This window comes from Melospiza melodia, chromosome 22 (assembly GCF_035770615.1).
Source record: "Melospiza melodia melodia isolate bMelMel2 chromosome 22, bMelMel2.pri, whole genome shotgun sequence".
In the NCBI taxonomy this organism is placed as follows: domain Eukaryota; kingdom Metazoa; phylum Chordata; class Aves; order Passeriformes; family Passerellidae; genus Melospiza; species Melospiza melodia.
Window position 1 is genome coordinate 8,943,773 of NC_086215.1, and position 19,895 is coordinate 8,963,667.

The 19,895-nt window shown below is 50.8% G+C and overlaps 2 protein-coding genes across 3 annotated transcripts in view; both read left to right on the forward strand.

Annotated features, from left to right (window-relative positions):
* Positions 1–307: 307 nt before the first annotated feature.
* On the forward strand, positions 308–12,217 carry AIF1L (allograft inflammatory factor 1 like). The gene is made up of 5 exons (XM_063174508.1): positions 308–385; positions 4,751–4,817; positions 7,812–7,853; positions 8,987–9,149; positions 10,772–12,217. The coding sequence occupies exons 1-5, from the start codon at positions 308–310 to the stop codon at positions 10,857–10,859; spliced, it is 438 nt and encodes a 145-aa protein (XP_063030578.1). The 3' UTR covers positions 10,860–12,217.
* Positions 12,218–14,050: 1,833 nt separating this feature from the next.
* Positions 14,051–19,895, forward strand: part of NUP214 (nucleoporin 214) — a 39,245-nt gene continuing 33,400 nt past the window's right edge. For both annotated transcript variants that reach the window (XM_063175018.1, XM_063175019.1), the window contains exons 1-10: positions 14,051–14,127; positions 15,475–15,670; positions 16,326–16,477; positions 16,735–16,939; positions 17,408–17,478; positions 17,841–17,904; positions 18,169–18,272; positions 18,582–18,688; positions 18,836–18,902; positions 19,410–19,533. In XM_063175018.1, the coding sequence (XP_063031088.1) occupies positions 14,086–14,127; positions 15,475–15,670; positions 16,326–16,477; positions 16,735–16,939; positions 17,408–17,478; positions 17,841–17,904; positions 18,169–18,272; positions 18,582–18,688; positions 18,836–18,902; positions 19,410–19,533 (1,132 nt within the window). In that variant the 5' untranslated portion in view covers positions 14,051–14,085. The remainder of the gene's footprint in view (positions 14,128–15,474; positions 15,671–16,325; positions 16,478–16,734; positions 16,940–17,407; positions 17,479–17,840; positions 17,905–18,168; positions 18,273–18,581; positions 18,689–18,835; positions 18,903–19,409; positions 19,534–19,895) is intronic.

Here is a 19,895-nt window from a genome sequence, read left to right on the forward strand (position 1 = left end):
TGGAAGCGGCTGTGCCATCCCGCCGCTGCGGCTCTGCGGGGCGATGCCGCTCCCGGGGCAGCTCCGAGCGATGCCCGGTGTCCCGGAGCCGCGTCCTGCGGGCGGTGCGGGCACAGGGAGCCGATCCCTTCCCTCCTGCGGGAAACCCAGGGCCGGCGGTGCCTCCCCCCTGCGCTCGGGCACGGCGGGCACCTCGCTGCCCTCCCGGTGCGGGGCGGGGAACGGGTTAAGGGCGGGGGGCGGAGGGCCCGGCCCGGCCCTGCCCGCCCCTATTTAAGGCGGCGGCGGGCGCGGGCGGCTCGGTGCGATGGCGGCTCCGCGCCGGCCGAGCGGCGGGGGGCTGCGGAGAGCCCCGCACGACGGGCGGCTGGACGAGATCAACAAGGTGGGGCTGGGGCCGCCTCCCGACCCCTGTGGGCAGTGGGGAATGGGGAGGGGGCTGCGGAGGGGGCGGGAGGAAGAGGAGGAGGAGGAGGAGGAGGAAGGGGGCGGTGGGTGCAGGAGGAGCTGGAGACCCCTCTGCCCAAACCCCTTTGGGGAGGGGATGCGGCCGCAGGAGGAAGCGGGGTTTGTGCGGGGATCGCTCTCCATCCGCTGGTGTTGCGGCGCTTTCCTCCCCATACATCGCACATCGGCAGGTCCGAGCGGGCTGGTGGGCGCCCGGGGGCTGGCTGCTATGGAATTCCCTTTGGGAACGTGCTCCGGCAAGAATGGGGGCTGTTGTTCTCCTGGAGGATTTCAACCTCCTCTCTGCTGTATCGAGCGCTTCAACTTTTTCTTCCCGGAATGAGAAGTTTGTGCTGCTCAGAGCTGACTCCAGCCTTCCTAGCTTTTCAATACAGCGGGTGAACGGGCTGCCCGGGATGGCTGGACGTCCCACAAGCCTCGGGCAGGGGGAATGGAACCTCCTGGATTAGTGCAAAGTGCACTGGGCTTCGTGCCCTTCATGCCAGGGTCAGGCAAGGTCCTTTCCCCCGAGCTCCAGGCTTACCCTGTCCCTTGCTTGGCATGGTTATGGGGGCAGCTCTGTTGGCATCCCTCCCAGCTAAGAGCAGTTCTGAGGGTGAAAAGAAGGTTTTAACCTCGAAGCAAACAGTGCTGGGATTTCTAGCGCTTCTTAGCTGCTCCTTTAGTTAGTGACACCTTGGTGTTACAAGTACAGAAATCAAATTACTGTACAAGATGAAAGCCCAGCGGAGATGGGCTCACCTTGCCCTCACACCGACTAAGCTATGAAAAGTAGCAATGTGCTCCTCCAGTGAGACAGTAGCAATGTGCTCCTCCAGTGGGACAGTAAAGGTGAAGTTTAGATCAATGGGGAGGGAATTAAGTCATTAGAAATTACTCAATTAACTAGAAATTAGGATGTGCTGTGGAAAAAGAGCATTTGGTTAAAATGGAGCCTTTGTAACCTGCAGCTGGAAGGCAGACACAGCACACCCTGCACCAAGGTGTGCAGCTGGGTCTAACACATCTCTCCTAGCCGAGGTGGTGTTGGCCCTTAGGCTGGGGATCAAGGGACTGTGATGTACCTACTGCTGCAGCTTCTGCTTCTCCAGAGCATCCAGGATCACACAGGCGCACGGTGGATTCATGATCCTTAAGCTGGTAGGACTGAGCCTGGGAAGCTGTGCTTGCTGTGATGCTGGGGCTGTGCCCCTGCTGTGTCCCCAGGCTCAGGGCTGTTCCCACGCAGGGGACAGGTTCCCTATCTCTCCCCTAAGCTGACATCACTTCTGGCCTTTTCTTTGGCTGAGGTTTGGGTGACAGAAATGAAACAAGCTGTGTGACTTCCCACTGACAGAGCTGCCTGTTTGCACCCTTGCTGCCCTGTGTGCTGGCTCAGCGCTACGAGCTGGGGTTTGAGCAGCTCAAAACCGAGCTGCAGATAGCACGGGTGGCCCGTGGATCCTCAGAAGCCATTGTGCTCTGGGCAGCAACCCCCACGCTGCTGTGCTCTGCCAGCTCTGTGTGGCAATGGGGGAGTGCAGCAAACAGCCTCACACCTCCCTGACAAACAGCTGATACAGAAACTTGGGCTGATACTGTGGCTGGAGCCAGGGACGGGGGTTTCCCCAGCGCTGAAGAGCCCTGAGGCTGTAAAACAGTCAAGTGCTCCTAATAAAACCCATCAGGCCAAATTCCTATCAGGCTTAATCTCATTGTCTCATCCTAACACTTAGCTCCCTCCAGCCCTGTTTTCCTGGCTGGTTTCTACCCCAGAGCTCTCTCTGGGATATGCGTCTGGCAGGCAGAAGGCTGAGTGCACATGTGCTGCTGAAGGATAGCTGAGTCCTGGTGCTGGCTCCTCTCTTCCAGCCTGAACCACTCTTGTGGGCTCCCCTCTTGGTTGTTCCCCTCTTTTCAGGCAATGCAATCACATTGTCCAGCCTCGTGCATCAAGGTGGCAGGTCTAATCCAGCACAGATTAGTTTCAACCTTGTTTTACCTTCTAATGCTCTGGGCTGCAGGGAAGGAATTCAGCCTGTTAGAGAGCAGGTGCCTGCTTCTCCCATCAAGGGCAGGCAGAGCATCCCTCAGCCCTTCCCAGCCCCTGCAGGCAGGGTGGCTGACATTCAGCACTTCAGCATCCCTGTGAGAGCTTGGCCTGCCAGCTGGAGTCACCTTTTTGGCGAGCAAGGATGGATCTGGCTTTGCTCAGGTTGTGTTGCAGGTAACTGGGGCTTGTCTGACTGAGTTTATTGGCTTAGAAAAGTCAAGAGCTCAAAAAAGGCTGTTCAGGGCAGGAGCGGGGGAGAGGCTTTTAAAGCAGTTCTTATTAATAGAACATGCTCCTTAAAAAGGGGACTTTAGCAAAGGGCTCTAGGAGGAACTTTGAGCCACTCTGAGTTTGAGTCACAGGCCCTGGGGACTGAATTCCTGTGTGCCATTGTGAGTGTTTTCCTTATCACAGTCACAGCCCAGCTCACACACAATGTGGAGAGTGGAATGCCTTTCAAGTACAGCCCCTTGTTGCTTCCTTGCACCTGGAGCAGAGCTGTGGTGCTGGTGGGCTCTGCAGCCAGTTGAAGCACAAGGGAACTGAGTCCTAATGCTGTGTGCAGTGTCACCTGTGCTGCTCTTGTGTCACACTGCCAGGTGCTGGTGGCTCCTGGGCATGTATCCTTCAGCCATCAGGTCTGGATGCATTCCCTGCAGTCTTCACCATTTCTGTGCTGCTTCTTGCTCCCAGAGAGACGCTGTGCTCTGCCCTCACATCCCCTGTCCTGCTGGGAGGTGGAAGCTGCTTGCTGCTCCTGCAGGGCAGGAATGAAGCTGTGACCTAGTGGCCAGGAGGTGTTTTGGCCCTGTTTTGGCTTTCAGTGATGTTTGCCTTCTGCAGAGGCTGTTCAGTGGTGATGGCAGCAGGTAACACTACTCTGGTCTCTGGTGACTCCTGCTGCTGCCTGGGCCCAGGTCTCAAAGCTGAATTGGGCCCTTTGTGTTGGGCTGGTAAATGATACCCCTGGGTAGAAATAACTGAGCTAAATGAAACTGTGTGTGCAAAGGAGAGCAAAAGAAGGAACTGGAAATGTTGTTTTTCACCACAGCTCTCCATCTGAGTTGGTGACCACGGTGATGAGGGAAGCCAGTGTCACACTGGTTTTGTGGCCATGGTGTCTGGTGTCCCATCTGGAGTTTCTGGGGTGGGAGGAGGGGGTGGCAGTCACTTCTGTCCTAGTGGGCTTCCTGCAAAACCCTAGTTCAGCTGCAGGGAAAAGACTTGCCATGGCAGTGAAGGTTTGAGGATTCCCTGAGCAGTCCAAGCTCCCCTGTCCCAATGAGGAAGGAGGGAGCAGCTCCAGGTGTGTGGGACCCAGAGCACAGGAGCAGGATTAGCATTACCAACAGTGATCAGCACACTCCTGCCTTCCCCATGAGCATGGGGAGCAGTGGTGAGGAACACATTCCCAGCGTAGGCAACAGCCTCAGCCCTCCATCCACTCACCCCTCGAGGGGTTTGTCCTGGGCAGGCCATGCAGAAGCTGTGCAGATGTTAATGATTTCTGCACTGAAGAATGTGGTGTTGTGCTGAACACAGATCGAGTCATTAAGCTGTGCTGGGCTGGAGCTGGTGTGGGAGGGCAGGGACAGGAGCAAGACCCTGCTGCTCACGGCTGTGGGGAGTGCTGCTGGCAGGGCACAGCACAAGAGCTGGCTGTGCAAGCTGTGGTCTGTTCTCATGGCTATCTGAAGGTTTTTGAGGTGGGGCTAGGGACAAGTGGCCAGAAGTGAGCAGGGTAGAGGGGGGGAAATGGATATTTGGTATAAGAGTTCCTGAGCCCAAAATATCCGTCCTCTTGGGCATATGACATTCTGCAAACTTTGCCTGCTCTCTTTGCAACCCCTCTGAGTTTATCTAAGAGTTTGAAATCTGAGATAAGAGTGCTTTCTGCAAGGACTAGGAGCCCTTGCTGGAAATAAGTGCCCAATCCACATGCTAAGTGTGCTTAAGCAGAGATGTGGGGAGCTGAAACTTTGAGAGCATTGAACAGGGGCTTTCATGCAGTTATTTCAAAGGCAGGTGGGGTCCAGCCCTCCCTCAAGCTGCTGGTGGGAAATCTGAGACATCAGAGGGATTCCCCTTGCACTGGAATGTTAATGACAAGGTGTGGAGGGATTCAGCCCATTTTCAAGTCTCCTGGTGCTGTTGCTCAGCTGTGACTCTCTGGGAATTGTGCCCTTTGGAGGTGCCCTCCAGGGTGTTTTCACACCTTTAACCTTGAGGATATTTTTTTTTCTGTTTTAGGAGTTTCTTTGTGACCCAAAGTTCAGTAATGAAAAAGGCCTGGAGGAGAAGTTGGCAGTGTTCAAAGGTGAGAACTGGAGGGTCGCCCTGTCCTTTGAGCCTTACTGTTTGCTCTGAACCTGATTATTTTCCTCAGCACTTGGGTGTCACCAGCCTGAGATTCTCGGCCAAATACAAATGACTGAGCTGGGATGGATGCCTCCCCCCTTGCTTGTGGGACTTGGTGAAACTCTCTGGAGAGGTGTTTTCCACTCAAGCCTTTGTGGAAAACACCTCTCCAGAGGTGTTTGCAGGGACTTGTCACCCTACAGACACCCTGCCTGGCAGCTGCTGTTACTACAAAACCTGCTGTGTGGGCAAAACCCTGGGGAGCAGCAAAGGAGGATGGTTTCTGTCTACTTACCCAGCAAGCTAACTGGCATAACGGGCAATGCAATAGCTGGACTCTATTTTTTGTTTTTCCAATATGTAGGAGGGCCTCATTCCACAAAGCAGAAGTGTCAGCTGCTTTCTGGAGGAGTTGGGGACTTCCTCTCTCCAAAAGTTTTAGTTCTTTCCCAGCAGAGGGAACACAGCACTGATATGTCTGGTTCTGGCCAAAGCCTGACTCCAGTGGGTCAGCAGATCCAGGGCTTAGGTTTGGGCCTTTTGCTGGGACAGGGGATAGAGAAACAGCTCAAAAGCTTGGAGTCCTCTGGAGCTTGTCCTCAGACTGGTTAGAGGACAAGATCTGGCAGGGTTATTCTGGTGTACCCACTTTCTTTCCAAGCTGTGGCTGAAGGCAGTTGGGAAAACATGCCTGCGTCACACTGCCTCGAGGCTTGTGCTCAGCCTGGCTCTAACCAAATAAAACCTGACCTTGCTTCCATTTCAGACATTGTCTGCTATTTCCCTTTGAATTTTGGCTTTGCAGTCCAGCGAGGAAGAAGCTGGCTGGCGTTTTGTGATCCCTTACACTGCTGGGCCCAGAGGAGCCTCCTGTGCTCCCCCATCTCTTTGTGTTGCCTTTTGTGCAGCTTTGGCTTTTGGCTGCAGCCCCGCATTATTTTTTCCCATCACAATTGGGGCTCTTCAAACATTGCAACTGTAGGTCACAGGCGCAGAATTCCCTGTAACGAGAGCCTTTGGCATCTCTTCCTGCTGCCTCGTGAGTTTGTCTCCGTGGCCTGTCCCTCTCTCCAAGGCCTCCTCCAGCTCCCCCAACAATCAGCTCATTGTGTGATGATGGGGGGAATATTTCTTCTCTGCTGTCCTTCCCATTTCCTCCTCCCAGCCTGGGGGAGGCAGAGATGGAGCCCCCATGCAGTGTTTGTGTAAATGTGTTTGTGAGGGAGGGACCGTGCATGGTTTTTGCCCCACTATGTCCCTGCTGCTGGGGTGGGAGGGAAATGTGAATGTGTGAGCTGAGGCTGATGTAAAGCTGCCTCTGTTCTCTGCACTGTTGGCTAAGTGTCAGCTCAGAAGAAAAGAAAACATGGGCTGGGCATGGACATGGCAGAGCAGGGTTTGTGCCCCAGGCATATGCAGGGGTGCCTGACCCTGGTGAGGGAGGTGGCAGCTAAAATGCACAAGGTCATTCTGGTGAGGCAGAGAGTGGGGAGAGGCAGTCCCACATCAGCCCCTAATCAGGGCCGTGTGTTACAGCCCTGATTTCTTCTAGGATTGGTTGCTTGATGCTTAATGTGAGACATTTACTCCAGCCTGAAGCATGAATAGCTTTGGTTTGTACATGGTATTTCCTGTCCATGGTATTCTGTCCTGGTCAGCTCATGGCAGCAGGAATCCATGGGCTGAGACCCAGGTGAAGCCAAGCCAAGCCATTCCTTTGCCTCCTGCCCATCAGTCCAGTTATCCCAACAATTTCCTTTAGAAGCACAGGTCCTGGGAAGAATCCATTGTGTGAAATAACCACTCTTCCCTTTGGCTCCTTAAATTAGCCTGCCACTTCTGTCTTCATGCTCATATGCCTGTTGGTGTTCCTGGAGCAGAGGCAAAAGGTGTTTTCCATGTTCCTTCCTGGGGCAAAGGAGAAGCCTGGAAGGGCTTGGTTAATTTGAGTCCTCCAAGGCTGGTGTGGGGAGCGAGTGCTCACTGCAGGGTGATTTCTCCAGCTCAGCATGGATGGGATGGTACCAGCAGGCATCTTGCTCTTTCCATTTAGTGGAGCTGAGGTGATGGGGGCCTCCTGTGGTGCTGGGAGCTGTATGGTCTGTAAGACAGACAAATCCTTGCCTGAAGAGCTTAAAGTCTAAATGGGGAACAGCTATCAAGGGGTGAGGGGTGTGTAGGAAGCTCAGGTGTGCCACTTCAAAGGGCAGAAACTGCACAGGACTGAATTCCTGAATTTTCTAACTCAAATCAGTGCTCTGCCTGTTGCAGCATGCAAGTTTTTGTCCTGCAAAGCTAACCAGACCTTCTGGAGCGGGCTCTGCCTCTCCCTGACAATGCTGGATTTGCTCGAGTCAGCAGTGTTTGACAGCAGGCTGGAAGGGCAAACAACCTGCTCCAGCATCACTGTGCCCAGGCATGTTCTTGGCTTCACCCTCTTGATGTGGTCCTTGAGCATCTCAGCTGGCAGGTGCTGCTCTGGGAGGGAGCACAGTGATGGGAGCACTGTGGAGTCTGTCCCTCATTACTGCAGGCAACTGCGTCATTTAATCCCCCTCCTAATCCGATCAAGCTTCATCTCTGCAGTGCTCAGGGGTTTGTTTTCCTTGCTACTCCTTCTGGGAGCCTGTTCCAGAGCTTTGTTTTTCTGGCTGGAAACCTTTTAACGCTGTTCATAGCCAGCTGATACCTTGTTCTCATGCCAGTGTTTTCCTTCAGCTTAAATGAAAAGCAGCCACAATTAAAGAGAACCTAAACTCTAGAGCCCTAGAGTTGAGATAAGGGTGCTAAAACCAGGCCTTGAGATGGTCTCCCCCTCTGAACTTTGCATTCAGCAGTATATCAATCTTATCACCAAATGCTTTATTTCAGGGCTGTAAGCAGGCAGTGCTCCAAAGCCTTGCACACCCCCCTGCTCTAGAGTCCTGCTAACTTAATTCTGTGTCTTTTCCAGAGAAATACATGGAGTTTGACCTGAACAACCAAGGTGAAATTGGTGAGTGATTCTGAGGGATGCTGGCCTGGAAGAGCCACAGCCTGTCTGCTGCTGGATCTGCTGCTTCCTTCTGCATCATGGTGTTGAGGAGGAAAACTTGTGGGCTTTTCCTATGTCCAGCCTTGCTTGGACCTTGATTGCCAGCCAGGGGCTTCCTTGGCTCTCCAGCCCCTGCCTCTCAGCTTCCTCAGTCTCTCCTTGCCTATTTCAAGATCTAAGCTCTTCTCAGTGCTGTTCTACTGAAGTTCTGTTGATCTCCTCCACTTCTTTCTGCTCCAAATGCCTTTTTTTTTTTCTTCTCCCTTTTTCTCCACTGAGGCCTTCTACTCAATCCTCTGCTGCAAAGCTGGGAATTCAGAGCTGGGAAGCTGCAGGACTTGGACAATTCTAGGGCTTGCCTGGCTTGAGGCAGGAGCTGTATAAATCCATGAGCAATTCTCTGGTGCAGAGAAGCTCTTTGCTTTGCAAGGAAGGGAGCAGAGGGAAGCCAAGGCCTTGGGTGTGAGTCTGGCTCAGCTGAGCAGCCCTGCTTTGGGCTGAGAAAGCACCAGTTACGTAAAGTTCCAGCCTCCTGCAGGCCTGGAGCTGACACTGAAGTGTAATCACTTGTGCACTGGGCCCTTCCAGGAGGCAGCTGCCTCGTTCCCCTCCTCCACAAGTGTTGCAGCTGAAGTGCAGCCTGTGTGGAGCTGGAGAGGCCTGACTGAGGCTTCCGGGAGGGAAGGGGCCCGCAGGTCTCAGCAGGCAGCAGTGCAATGGGAGGAAATGGCCTGTGGAGATGGGCAGGGGCGTCTGCTCCCCACTGCTTGTTTGTCTCCAGCTTTAACCCCAGTGGTGCTTCCCTCCTCCCCACCCTTGTGATTCTTGGCACCACGATCCGAGCTAGAGAGCACTGTCCCCACGTGTCCCTGGAGCACTTGCAGTTGTCCCTCTTCTCTGAGTGTGTGGTACTTTTATCCTGAGCTGCACAAGTGGGAAGTGATGCTCTGTACTGGGCAGAGTGGCAGTGAGCTGTGCTGGAGGACTTTTAGTGTCAGCCACAGGGTGAGGTGGTCTCAGGTGGGGAACTCATGGCTCTGTCCCTAGGGTTGGTCTGTGGGGTCACACCTTGACAGCAGTGATTGCTCTTGCAGATTTGATGTCTGTCAAAAGGATGATGGAGAAGCTGGGGGCTCCGAAGACCCACCTAGAGCTGAAGAGGATGATCTCTGAGGTGACTGGAGGGGTCAGCGACACCATCTCCTACCAGGACTTTGTCAACTTGATGCTTGGGAAGCGCTCTGCTGTGCTCAAACTGTGAGTGTCCCAGGATGGAGCTGGGGAGAGCAGCAGCACCTGAGCTGCTCTGGGGGCAGCTGGAAAGCACAGGCTGTTCTGTGTGGTGGAGCTGGAGCTGTGCACACTCAGTGTTCATGGAGGGAGACAAGGATCCTTGTGCAGGGCAGTCTGCAGGGTGCCATGGAGGATGTACAAGCTGAGCAGTGGTGAGTGCTCCCAGCAGAGCTGCCTGCTGTGTGTTAGCACCAGGCTTCCTCCCACGTGCTCCATGGGAGCCATCCCCCTCCCTTCCCGAGGGTGTGCAGGCATTCAGCACTGCAGGACTGCTTCCCATCTCCTCCTTGAGGATCCTGCTGGCTTTGGGGACACAGACTTCCCCTGTGGATGGTGGCAGGACCTCAGTGAATGATGGAGCACCCTGTATCCCACAGGATGCTCCGTCCCTGCCTGATCTTGGAGGGATGGGCAGAGATGGAGATGGGGCACATGCTTAAAACAGCTGGCTTGTGCTGGGAGAGGTTTTCTGTGATGCAGGCTGCCAGCACTAGCCTCCCACGGCCCCCTCTGCCCTCTCAACAGGGCTCTGAAAGTGCTGCTCTAACAAATGGCTTCCAAACACTTGCTTGGCTCCATCTCCATCCCATTGAAGCCTGGCATTTCCTTTCACAGCTCAGAGGCTGGCCCTGCTTTTCTGTCTGAAACTGCCATGAATAGGAGCTGATCCTCTCCATCCTCCTTACCCCTTTTTGAAGGCAGCTTTAGAAACACAGCCAGCTTTCCGGGCAGGTTGGGAGGAAGAATCTTGCATCCACTTCTCACGTGGTTTCTCTAAGCTGGGACATGTTTGCTGGCAGATTCTCCCCACTGTGTGCTGTGTCTCTGTTGTGATGCTCCTCTTCCAGGCAGACACAGACTTCTGACATCCCTGCTCCTCCTTTTTCTCCACAGAACCAGACAGAGCCTGCAGCGTGTCCTGTATCTCCCATCCCTCCTCCCAACTGCAGCAGCTTTTACAAACAGGTCCCTTCTCTTGCTAACAGACGCCCCATTGTCTGTTGGACCCTGTAGAGCAGGAGCAGAAATGTAAAACTCATCCTAAGAGCAGTGCAGCCCTTTGATCCATCGAGGCAGCTGGCATTCCCAGCGTAGCTGCAGTCCTCAGGGACAAAGACAGTGCTAGTGGTTTCAAAATGCTTGAGATTCCTACAGCCAGTGCCTTGCTCCTTGTTTTTGCTCTCTCCCCGGGCTGTAATTGCTTGCTCAGTGTTGGCTTCTGAATGCTCTGTTGTGTGGTTATGTGCAAGGTGGGCCAGGAGTGGTATTTGCTTTTACGCATCAGGAGCACTTGGCATGCAGTGTGTGCCCAGGGGATTTCGGAAGTGGCTGTCTAAATAAAATGTGCTAATCCCCTGGGCTCTGAGAGGAAAACCGGCAGAGACTTAGGGAACCCACTCCTGGTAGCTGCTGGAAAAGCCAGCCTGGCAGCACTGCCCTCTGTTGGCTTTCCCTGCTTTGTTAATTATCTGAGTGCTCTTTGTAGGGGAGCCAGATGCTCTTTTTCAGCAGAGAATGCCACCCCCAATGATGGATAAATATACATTTGCTTTTTTAAAATTGGCAATATCTGTTGTGTTTTGCAGGGTCATGCTGTTTGAAGGAAAAGCCAATGAAAGCAGCCGAAAACCTTCTGGTCCCCCTCCAGAGAGAGACATAGCCAGCCTCCCTTGAAGAGGACAGGCTGTAAAATGGGCACTGTTTGCTTTGCTGGTCTGTAACAGAGGTTACCTGTGCTTTGTTACTCTTTACTGTGGACAGTCCTAGTTTTCAACTAACCTGCCTTAGAGGAACAGCAAGGGAAGCTGGAGCCCCCCCGCTCGTGTCTTTCTGCTGCATCCCTTAGCCAACTCGATCTGTTAGACAGAAGCCGTAGCACCAAGTGTAATGTGAGACCAAAAAGAACAAAAAATATCCTGTGATTTTACTCTTTCCTCTGCCCTTCCTGCATTTCTCAGACGAGGAGCTACTTTGTTCCCAGCCTATGGATTCAGAGCTGTGCTTGTCACAACAGGTTCCTGATGGTCCTTGCTGCCAGATGTGGACAAAGCCCCTGAGAGCAGCTTCATGGGTGCAAAGAAATAAGTGCCTTCTCTGCTGCATCCTCCTGTTCCTACTTTGGACTTAGTTCTTCCCCTCCTGACCTCCCCAAAATGCAAATCAGCCTCCCACATCTGCCTGATCCTATGGGGAATGTGCTTGGACACAGAGATCTGCCTGCACAGCCTGTTGGAGTGGGGACAGTTTCTGTCTGCTCTGGGGGCTCGTCCTGCAGGCAGATCTCGGGGTCCAACTGCAAGTGAGGATGGTTAATGCCACCTTGGGGAGCCCCTTCCTGATAAATCACCACTTGGGCCCGACCAGGAGTGTGACCTCTGGGCAGGTGGTTGTCTGTCCCATCCATGGAGTCCAGAACCAAGCTGTGATGTCTTTGCAGCCCCACAGGATTCCTGGGGCAAGTGAAACCTCCAGGTGAAAGGAAGCTGAGTGACCAAACTGAGCCTGGCCAGAGCAGCTGCAGATGAGGATCTGTCCTCAGGCAGCTGCTCTGTCCCTCTGATTTTTGCAGACCTCCCTGTACGTGTTTCAGCCTGGCCCCCTGGGATTATCCATTTCCCTGATGGATAAGCCCTCAAATCTGCAAAATAAGAAGGGCTGTAAATATGGAATATGAGCTGGGACTGTGCTATCCATGCTCTGGGTACTGTGGTGATTCTTGTTCCATACACAATTTCTGGAATTCAGGTGTTTGCTCTTTGGCCTTTCCCTCCTCTTTTCTTAAATGTTCTTGACAGCTTTTAACTTTTTTAAATCATGGTTTAGTAAGTACATTTTTTAAAGGAAATACAGATGATTAACTCTACTAGGCTGATTGTTCCTGCCAAAGGCTGCACTTTTAAATAATTTAAAAAACCAACAAAAACATTCTCACTACTGTTTGTGTGAAAACCAAAACTGTAACAGAGAGAAAAATTATGAGCAAAAGCAGCACCAGTCTACTTCAGGGACTGAAAATAAATCTTTTAAAGCTACACAGTGTGTCAGTGTTTACTGTTATCTCCTCTGAAGTTTGGTCCATATGACTGGTTGAAGATTAAGAGAGCTAGTTTCCAAGTCTGTTAATATAAACTCTTAAACAGATTGTGGAGATAGGTTTGGACTGTCTTGATCTGATTTTTATCTGTAATAACTGACTGAAAGCCATGGAGTTTGTGGGATGAAATACAGAGGCCACCTCCTGAAAGTTGGTGCTTTTTTCTGACTTACTGAAAAAGAAGCAGGTGCCAGTGCTTGTTTTAAGGAATAACTTGTTTATTGAGAGCAGACACTTGCAATGCTTCTCTTGAAGGAAGGGTTTTCTTATTATTCTCTCTGCTCTGGAAGCCATTGCCCAAGGTTCTTGTCTGATGTGAATTATCTAAAGGGGAGACCACGTTTCCCAGGGAATTACTGTGTGCACTTTTTTCACATGTTTCTCAAAAGGACAGAATTTCCCTGAGATCACAGCCCCATGTCTGCTTTCTGCTGCCTGGTAGCCTCTGGGAATGCACCTGCTTTTCTTGGCTGTGTGTTGGAGCTGTTGTTCACTTAGGAAATAAAGGAAGCATATTACACGAGGGAAACTTGGATGTGGTTTGCTGCAGTTCAGGTCACTGCCCAAAGCCATCATTGCTTGTCTCTGTGGAAATCCTTGTCCTTTTTGGTCTGGAAAAGAGAATGACCTGCTAGAGCTGGAAACAACCCTTCTCAAGATGTTCCCATAGGGCTGAGTGCTGGCATTCTGTCTGGTTGGGAGCTGAACCCCTCAACACTTGAACAAGTAAAGAAATTGGGGACCGGGCATGATTAAGGCCCCATATTCTGCTTTTGCATGGTCCTAGAGCACAATAAGGCTCCTCCAGCTCACAGAGCTGCTGTGTTTGCAGCTCAGCCACCCCGCACTGGAGCTGACCCAGAGCATCCCTGTGCTCCCACTGCAGCACTGCAGCCCACGCCAAGGGAGCAGGATTTTAGCTGATGGAAAGGCACGAAACTGAGTCAGGGTAGGGTTAGGTTGGAATTAGGAAAAGGTTCTTCCCCAGAGAGTGCTGGGCACTGCCCAGGCTCCCCAGGGAACAGGCACGGCCCCAAGGCTGCCAGAGCTGCAGGATGTTTGGACATGGCTCTCAGGGACACGGTGGGACTCTGGGGTTGGCCTGTGCAGGGTCAGGATGCTCAATTTATCCTTGAGCGTTCCTTCCGACTCGGGAGTCTGTTATTCCTTAGCCCTTCAGCAATACTGATACGGGAAAAGCATCAAAGCAGCTCACCAAGGGCTGCTGGCCGGGGTGGAGCAGCCGCCTGCCAGGCTCCACCGTGGCTCGGCAGGGACAGCCGGAGGCCATCCCCGCTTCGGCCGGAGCCTAACCCTGGTTCGGCCGGAGCCCATCCCCGCTGTCAGCGGGGTCTGTCCCCTCAGGATGGAGCGAGGCACGGGCATCGTGCAGCTCTCAGCGCCTCAGGACGTGTGGAGGGTTAGAGCACACAGCCTAAAGCTGCGCCAGGGGGGTTTAGGTTGGACCCTGGGAGGAATTTCTTCACAGAAAGGGCGATCAGATAGCGGAATGGGCTGCGAGAGGGGTGCTGGAGTCACGGTCCCTGGAGGTGTTTAAGGAACGACACTCAGTGATGTGGGTGACAGGTGGTGTTCGGTCACAGATTAGACTCGATGGTTCATAGTCATTTTCCAATCTGACTCTGCGCAAAGAGGGTTTATTAAACCCAGCTGCGGTAGGGGAGGAGCCGCTGGGAGGACCCGGAGCAGCGAGAGCCGCGGCCAGAGCGGCCCCGGCGGAAGCGGAAGCGGCGCGGGGCTCTCCCGGCGGAGCGCGGGCGGCGGGACCGCGGCCGCGGGGCCGCCATGGGGGACGACATGGACGTGATCCCCGAGCGGGAGATGAAGGTGAGGCACGGGGAGAGCGGGGCTGTGGGGGCAGCCCGACGGGGGAACAGGCTGTTTCACTCGGGCCGGGGGGCCTTGGCTTGGAGCCGGAGGGGAGCGGGGCTTGGAGAAGGCTCGGCCTGGGCTGCGAGCGGTGATGGGTTATGGGGGAGGCTTGGTTGGGACCGTGGGACTGACAAACCGGGAGCGTCGGCTCGGGATGTGGTGAGGCTGTTTGAGACATCCTTGCAGTGTTTGTGAAACAGAACCGCAGGATGGGTCAGGCTGGAAGGGACCACAGTGGTCATCTGGGCAAACCTCCCTGCTCTGACTGGTTCGTCCCAGAGCACACGGCGCAGGATTGTGTCCCAACGGGTCGGGAATATCTCCAGTAAGGGACACTCCGCAGCCTTCCTGGGCAATCTTGAGGACTTTCAAATATTTGGGGACTCTCTAGTATAGCGTGGTACAAGCCTGTGGGCTGGAAAAGTGAAGGCTGGCATGGCCTTGGTGTAGAGGGGTGTTTAATGCCTGGGGAGGGAATCACAGAATGGTTTGGGTTGGAAGGAATCCTAATAACCCCTGCCATGGGCAGGGACACCTTCCAGCAGACCAGGTTGCTCCAAGCCTCGTTCTTGAGCAGTTTCAGGGATGAAGGAGAGTTGGAGGAACCTTGTTTTGGAAGAAGAGTGATATGTTTCTAAGTCCTTCTGTCAGCATGCCTTGTGCTGGGATCTCCTGGTTTGGGAATGTGTGGCTGTGGGGCAGTGTGAGCTGGAGTCTTGCTGTGTGGAGCCAGCCTAGCCCGTCCTGTGTCACCCAGTGTTACTGTGAGAAGGGACATGGGGGAACAGATTCCTGGGGTGATTATGGATCTTTATGCAGATGCCTTCTGCCTTCATAGACAGGGTGGTTGGGCTGTTTGCTTTGCAGAAGTTTCTGAGTTCCTGCATCCTCCTCAGATTGCAGGAATGTCCTTATTTAGTGGCAGTTATTTGGGAATAACTCAGGTGCTTGACAGGAGTTACTGGCATGTAGGTTGGCAAATGTGTACCTGTAGCAGCAAGTTTTGTTCAGTCCTGTCCCATCTTTTCTTTATTCCTTTCTCTTTGTATCCCTTGGCTGGTTTTGGTGTGCTCCTGAGAAGTCAGATATCCCAGGCAGATTTTATGAACACAAGCACTGGGTACAAGAAAGATTTAACCAATGGGAAAAAAAAAAAGTGGTGTGATCTCAGTCTTTTATGGATGAGACAGAAAATGTGATGGAGTGGCCAGAGCCTGCCTGGGTGTGCAGGATAGAGAAGCCAAAGCAAATTGTTCCTCTTGGGCAGCATGTGAGCAGCCTCTTCCCAACTCTCCCAAACAGGATTTTCAGTTCAGAGCACTGAAGAAGGTTCGCATCTTTGATTCTCCTGATGACCTCCCCAAAGAGCGCTCCAGCCTCCTCGCAGTGTCCAACAAATACGGGCTGGTCTTTGCTGGAGGAGGGACCAGCCTGCAGATCTTCCACACCAGAGATCTTCTCATGCAGAAACAGCCAGGAGAAGATCCCAATAAAATTGGTAAGACGCACTTAAATCTCATGGTGAGACACACTTAAATCTCACGGGTTTGTCAGAGACAGGTTTGTAGGGGTTTACAACATGGAACTCTTGGTTTCTGATACATGTTACAGTCCTTGCCATTCTCTGTCAGGCATTTGAATTGCCACATTTTCTTGTGTAGGAAGGCAGGAACAATGGTTGGTAGCCATTCTTTGAGCTGTGAGCCTGTGCATGTGTCAGGGATGTGTGAGATTTGAGGGACACACTGAGGCAGCTTTCACACTGAGTTACCCACTCTGGCTAAATTACTGTCCAGGAGAGGAGAAGCAACCACTGTTCCACCACCTGAGTGCAGAATGGTTTTCATTCTCCTTAGTAACTGTTCCATTCTCTACATACATAAATAAAGCCAAAAATCTTTCCACTTATTATTACTCAGGTTACTGAGGAAGTAAGGTGGCGTTTTCTTTTCTCAGAAATTTGGCATCTCTCAAGATTGTATTGATACAGATCAAGGGATTTGCTTTCAGTTTTTCTACATGTTACTTTTAATAACTGCTGTTCATAGGACTGAAGATTATTGCATAAATTTGTTGTCTCATTTTACAAGAACAATTCCTGCTATTTAAATTTGTCCCCTTCATTCCATCTTCCTTTCCTTTTGTGTTTCAAGTGGAGAACATTCAGAGTACTCTGGTTCCCATGAAGTTTCCTATGCAGCACCTGGCTCTGAGCTGTGACAATCTCACCCTCTCTGTCTGTATGATGTCCAGTGAGGTTGGGTCCTTCATCAGCTTTTTTGATGTCCGCACATTCCTAAATCAGGTACAGCCTATGCCAAGTGGGTTTGCCTTTGGTTTGGGGTTTGGATTTTTTTTTTTTCAGAATACAGCAGAGGAGAGGTGTAGCTGGGGTGGGATTTTCTGTCTCTCTGAGGGTTGTCTTGTACAGGAGTTGCTCAAAATCTGCTTGTTTTTATCATTAATTTATAGACAGCTCAAAACTGCTTTGAGCTGTGGCTTCAGGAGAGTTTGGTTTTGTGCTCTACTTTGACTGTCCTGTGTATTCGTCTTCCCCGAAAGGCAAAACAGCAGAAACATGCATTTGCTTGTCACAAACTGGCCAAGGACTCAGGAGGTGCAGCCATGGTCAATGACCTGAAGTGGAACCCTGCCAGTCCCACCATGGTGGCCGTCTGTCTGTCCGATGGCAGCATCTCTGTGCTGCAGGTCACAGACTCTGTGAAGGTCTATGCCACACTCCCATCCTCTGCTGCTGTCACATCTGGTGAGTGGCAGCCTTGGAGGGCACTCAGAATCTTGAGCATTAAAGAGGAGACATTGATTGAGAGGTGTATAAACACAGGTTGTTTGCCTCAGGAGGAGGTTTCTTAAAATTCTTCTCAAAAAGGAAGGGTTTAAACTCAGTGAGACTCAGAAAATGTGTTGCAGTGGAATTACTCTTTCCCAGCTGATTGCAGCAGCTGAGTCTTGTGAGTTACCAAACGTGCCCACCTGTGGTTTGTGCTGTCTCAGGCTTGACTCATTTCCAGGAAAACATGCAAATAAGCATCATCACCTGTTGGGCTTTGACCTGTATAGTCCTGCATTCTCTGTGACTGGATGATGCCTTGTTTGATTCAGATTATTTTTTTTCTTTCAGTTAAAAAAATAGCAGTTTTAATTTATTTGTCCTCTTTTTGTGGGGCATCTCCAGTTCCTCAGGGCTAATGAAATTTTCTCTTTTTTTGCCTAGTGTGTTGGAGCCCAAAGGGAAAACAACTGGCTGCAGGGAGGCAAAATGGCACTGTGGTGCAATATCTGCCTGTGAGTATTGGTGGTGTTAAGGCCTTATGATTTCAGGAGTTTAAAATATGTTTTGGTTGTTGGTTGGTTTTTCTTTGGTTGGTAGATTGATTTTTGTATCACAGACTCCAGAATCTGGTTAGGTGGCACATGGTGTGAGCCATGTGATGCTACCCAAGTGCTTCAGTAATATTCAAGTGTCTTAGGCCAATACTTGGTTTAGTTTAAGGTTTGCACTGGTCACTGAAGTAATGATTTCAGAGTGGCCCATGATTGTTAAAGAATGGGTGAGTTTTAAACCAGTTCTCTGGGCTTTCTGCAAAACTTGCAATTGGATTTGTTCATTGCCTTTTCTGTATATTTAAGAGTTGTTTTATTTTCAGAATCTGCAGGAGAAGAAAGTAATTCCTTGTCCTCCCTTTTATGACTCGGACAATCCTGTTAAAGGTGCATCTTTTTATTACTTTTTAACTTGTTTTCTCTTCAAAAGTATTTTACTCATTGTTCCCCCTGTTGTCTTTAGTTATAGCGCCTGTGTAGCAATGATTATGAAATTACAGTGTGATTTTCTGTGATTCTTAAGCTTGGTAGTTTAGGAGTTTAGTTGCCATTTGCTTGTTATTTCCTTTTGTGTGCTGTGCACAGTTAAAATCAGCAAGGAAATATTAACTATGAAGTGTTTCTGGCTGAGGTATTTGCTTTCTCTTTCAGTTTTGGATGTGCTTTGGATTGGCACCTATGTCTTTGCCATCGTGTATGCAGAGGCTGATGGGACACTGGAGATGTCTCCACAAGTGGTCATAGCCATACTGCCTGTGAGTGCCAGCAGTCACAATGACAATAGTGTCTGTTGCTTGTTCCTGACTTCTTCATGACAATGGAGAGTTGCTTTTATTGTTGATGTTGGCACCACGTAGAATTTGAGTTCAGTAGTGCTGTAAATCATGGGAATTGAGGTTGGGGGATTAAGTGGAGGAAGTAGGATCCACCTGAAAATCAATGAGTAAATTGTTCTCTGCTGAGATCCAATTGTGATGTTACTGGTGTGCCCTGATACTGTCAAGTTTAAGGGAGATCACTTGGTTGATGCATTGAAGGATAAATTATCAATGTTGATCCTACAGAAAAAGGAAGAGAAGCGACCAGAGAAGTTTGTGAATTTCATGGAACCGTGCTACACGAGCTGCACTGAGAGACAACATCATTACTTCCTCAATTTTGTGGAGGAATGGTGAGTGGCAGGAATCATGGCAAAGTCCTTCCCTTGGTATGCATGTCTGAGGCATCAGTGCTTCTGCACAGATTGTGTTCCTCCTTTTTGTTGACCTTGCAGTGGACTGTTATGTTAGTTTTAACCTGTTTGTGTCCATGCTTACAGGGATCTAGTTCTGGCAGCTTCAGCAGCTTCCACAGAAGTCAGCATTCTTGCCAGGCAGGGGGATCAGGTAATATTTTTACTCCATTTTGGAATGTATTTTGTGTTGCATCTGTGCAAACATGCATTTTCTTTCCCCAGGTATAACCTGTATAAGACCTGGAATACCATGAGATGATGATTTTTTTAAGACATCCCAAAACTAAACAAGCTTCTAAATTGTACATAATCTGAAGATAACTCTTAGGTGAACAAGAGATGTGTGTTGTGAATCAAGTTCCAGAAGTCTATTTTTTGTTATTGGCAAAATTTGATCAAACTCACTATAATAAAGTGATTGATGTGGGGTCATCAGTTGAAGTTAAGCATTAAAAATGTCTGACCTCTGACGTGCAGTGATACATGAGAAGTCACACAGTAATCTGTGAAGGACCCTGATCTTTCTGGCATTTGTTAATCTGACAAATTTAAGTAGTTACTCTCTAGCTGGTGTTTCAGCTGTTGTAGGCTGGAGTGCTGAAGAAGGCTGGTCACAGGAAAGCAGTAGCTGATGTAGCAATAATTTTACTTTTTGCAGAACTGGGAATCGTGGGTTTTGGAGGACTCAAGCAGAGCAGAACTTCCTCTGACAGATAAAAGTGATGACACTCTGCCTGTTGGTGTTGCTGTGGACTACACCAGTAACATGCCCATTGTGATCAGTAAGTCTTGTTTGTCTTTCTTGTGGGGTAGTCAAAAAATCTCGGTATATTTGATATTTTTGAGGGAGAGCCTTGTGCTCAGAGTTCTGGTAGATCATTCTGAAAGGCAGACCAACACATCTCCTGCTGTTTTAATTCCAAACCCACAGCACGTGGCTTCACTTCTGTGTAAGGATTCAGGGGTGAAGTGTTAAATTAATTTTTTTTCCTGGAGCTTTCAGCATCCTGCAATATGACACCAACAGACATGACAAACAAAGCTCCTGAGTTAGATCTGTCCCCAGAACTGAAATTTTAGTGAGTTTAAAGGAGTTGTGTTCCAACACTGGGGATTTCAGGCTGCCCATGAGGTGTTTTTTATT

What these genes read in the sequence shown, in the direction of transcription:
- AIF1L (XM_063174508.1), top strand. Translation starts at nt 308, where the DNA reads ATGGCGGCTCCGCGCCGGCCGAGCGGCGGGGGGCTGCGGAGAGCCCCG. An exon ending in GAACAACCAAGGTGAAATTG is followed by an intron (nt 7,854 to 8,986) that starts GTGAGTGATTCT and finishes TTGCTCTTGCAG; the next exon opens with ATTTGATGTCTGTCAAAAGG. An exon ending in CGCTCTGCTGTGCTCAAACT is followed by an intron (nt 9,150 to 10,771) that starts GTGAGTGTCCCA and finishes TGTGTTTTGCAG; the next exon opens with GGTCATGCTGTTTGAAGGAA.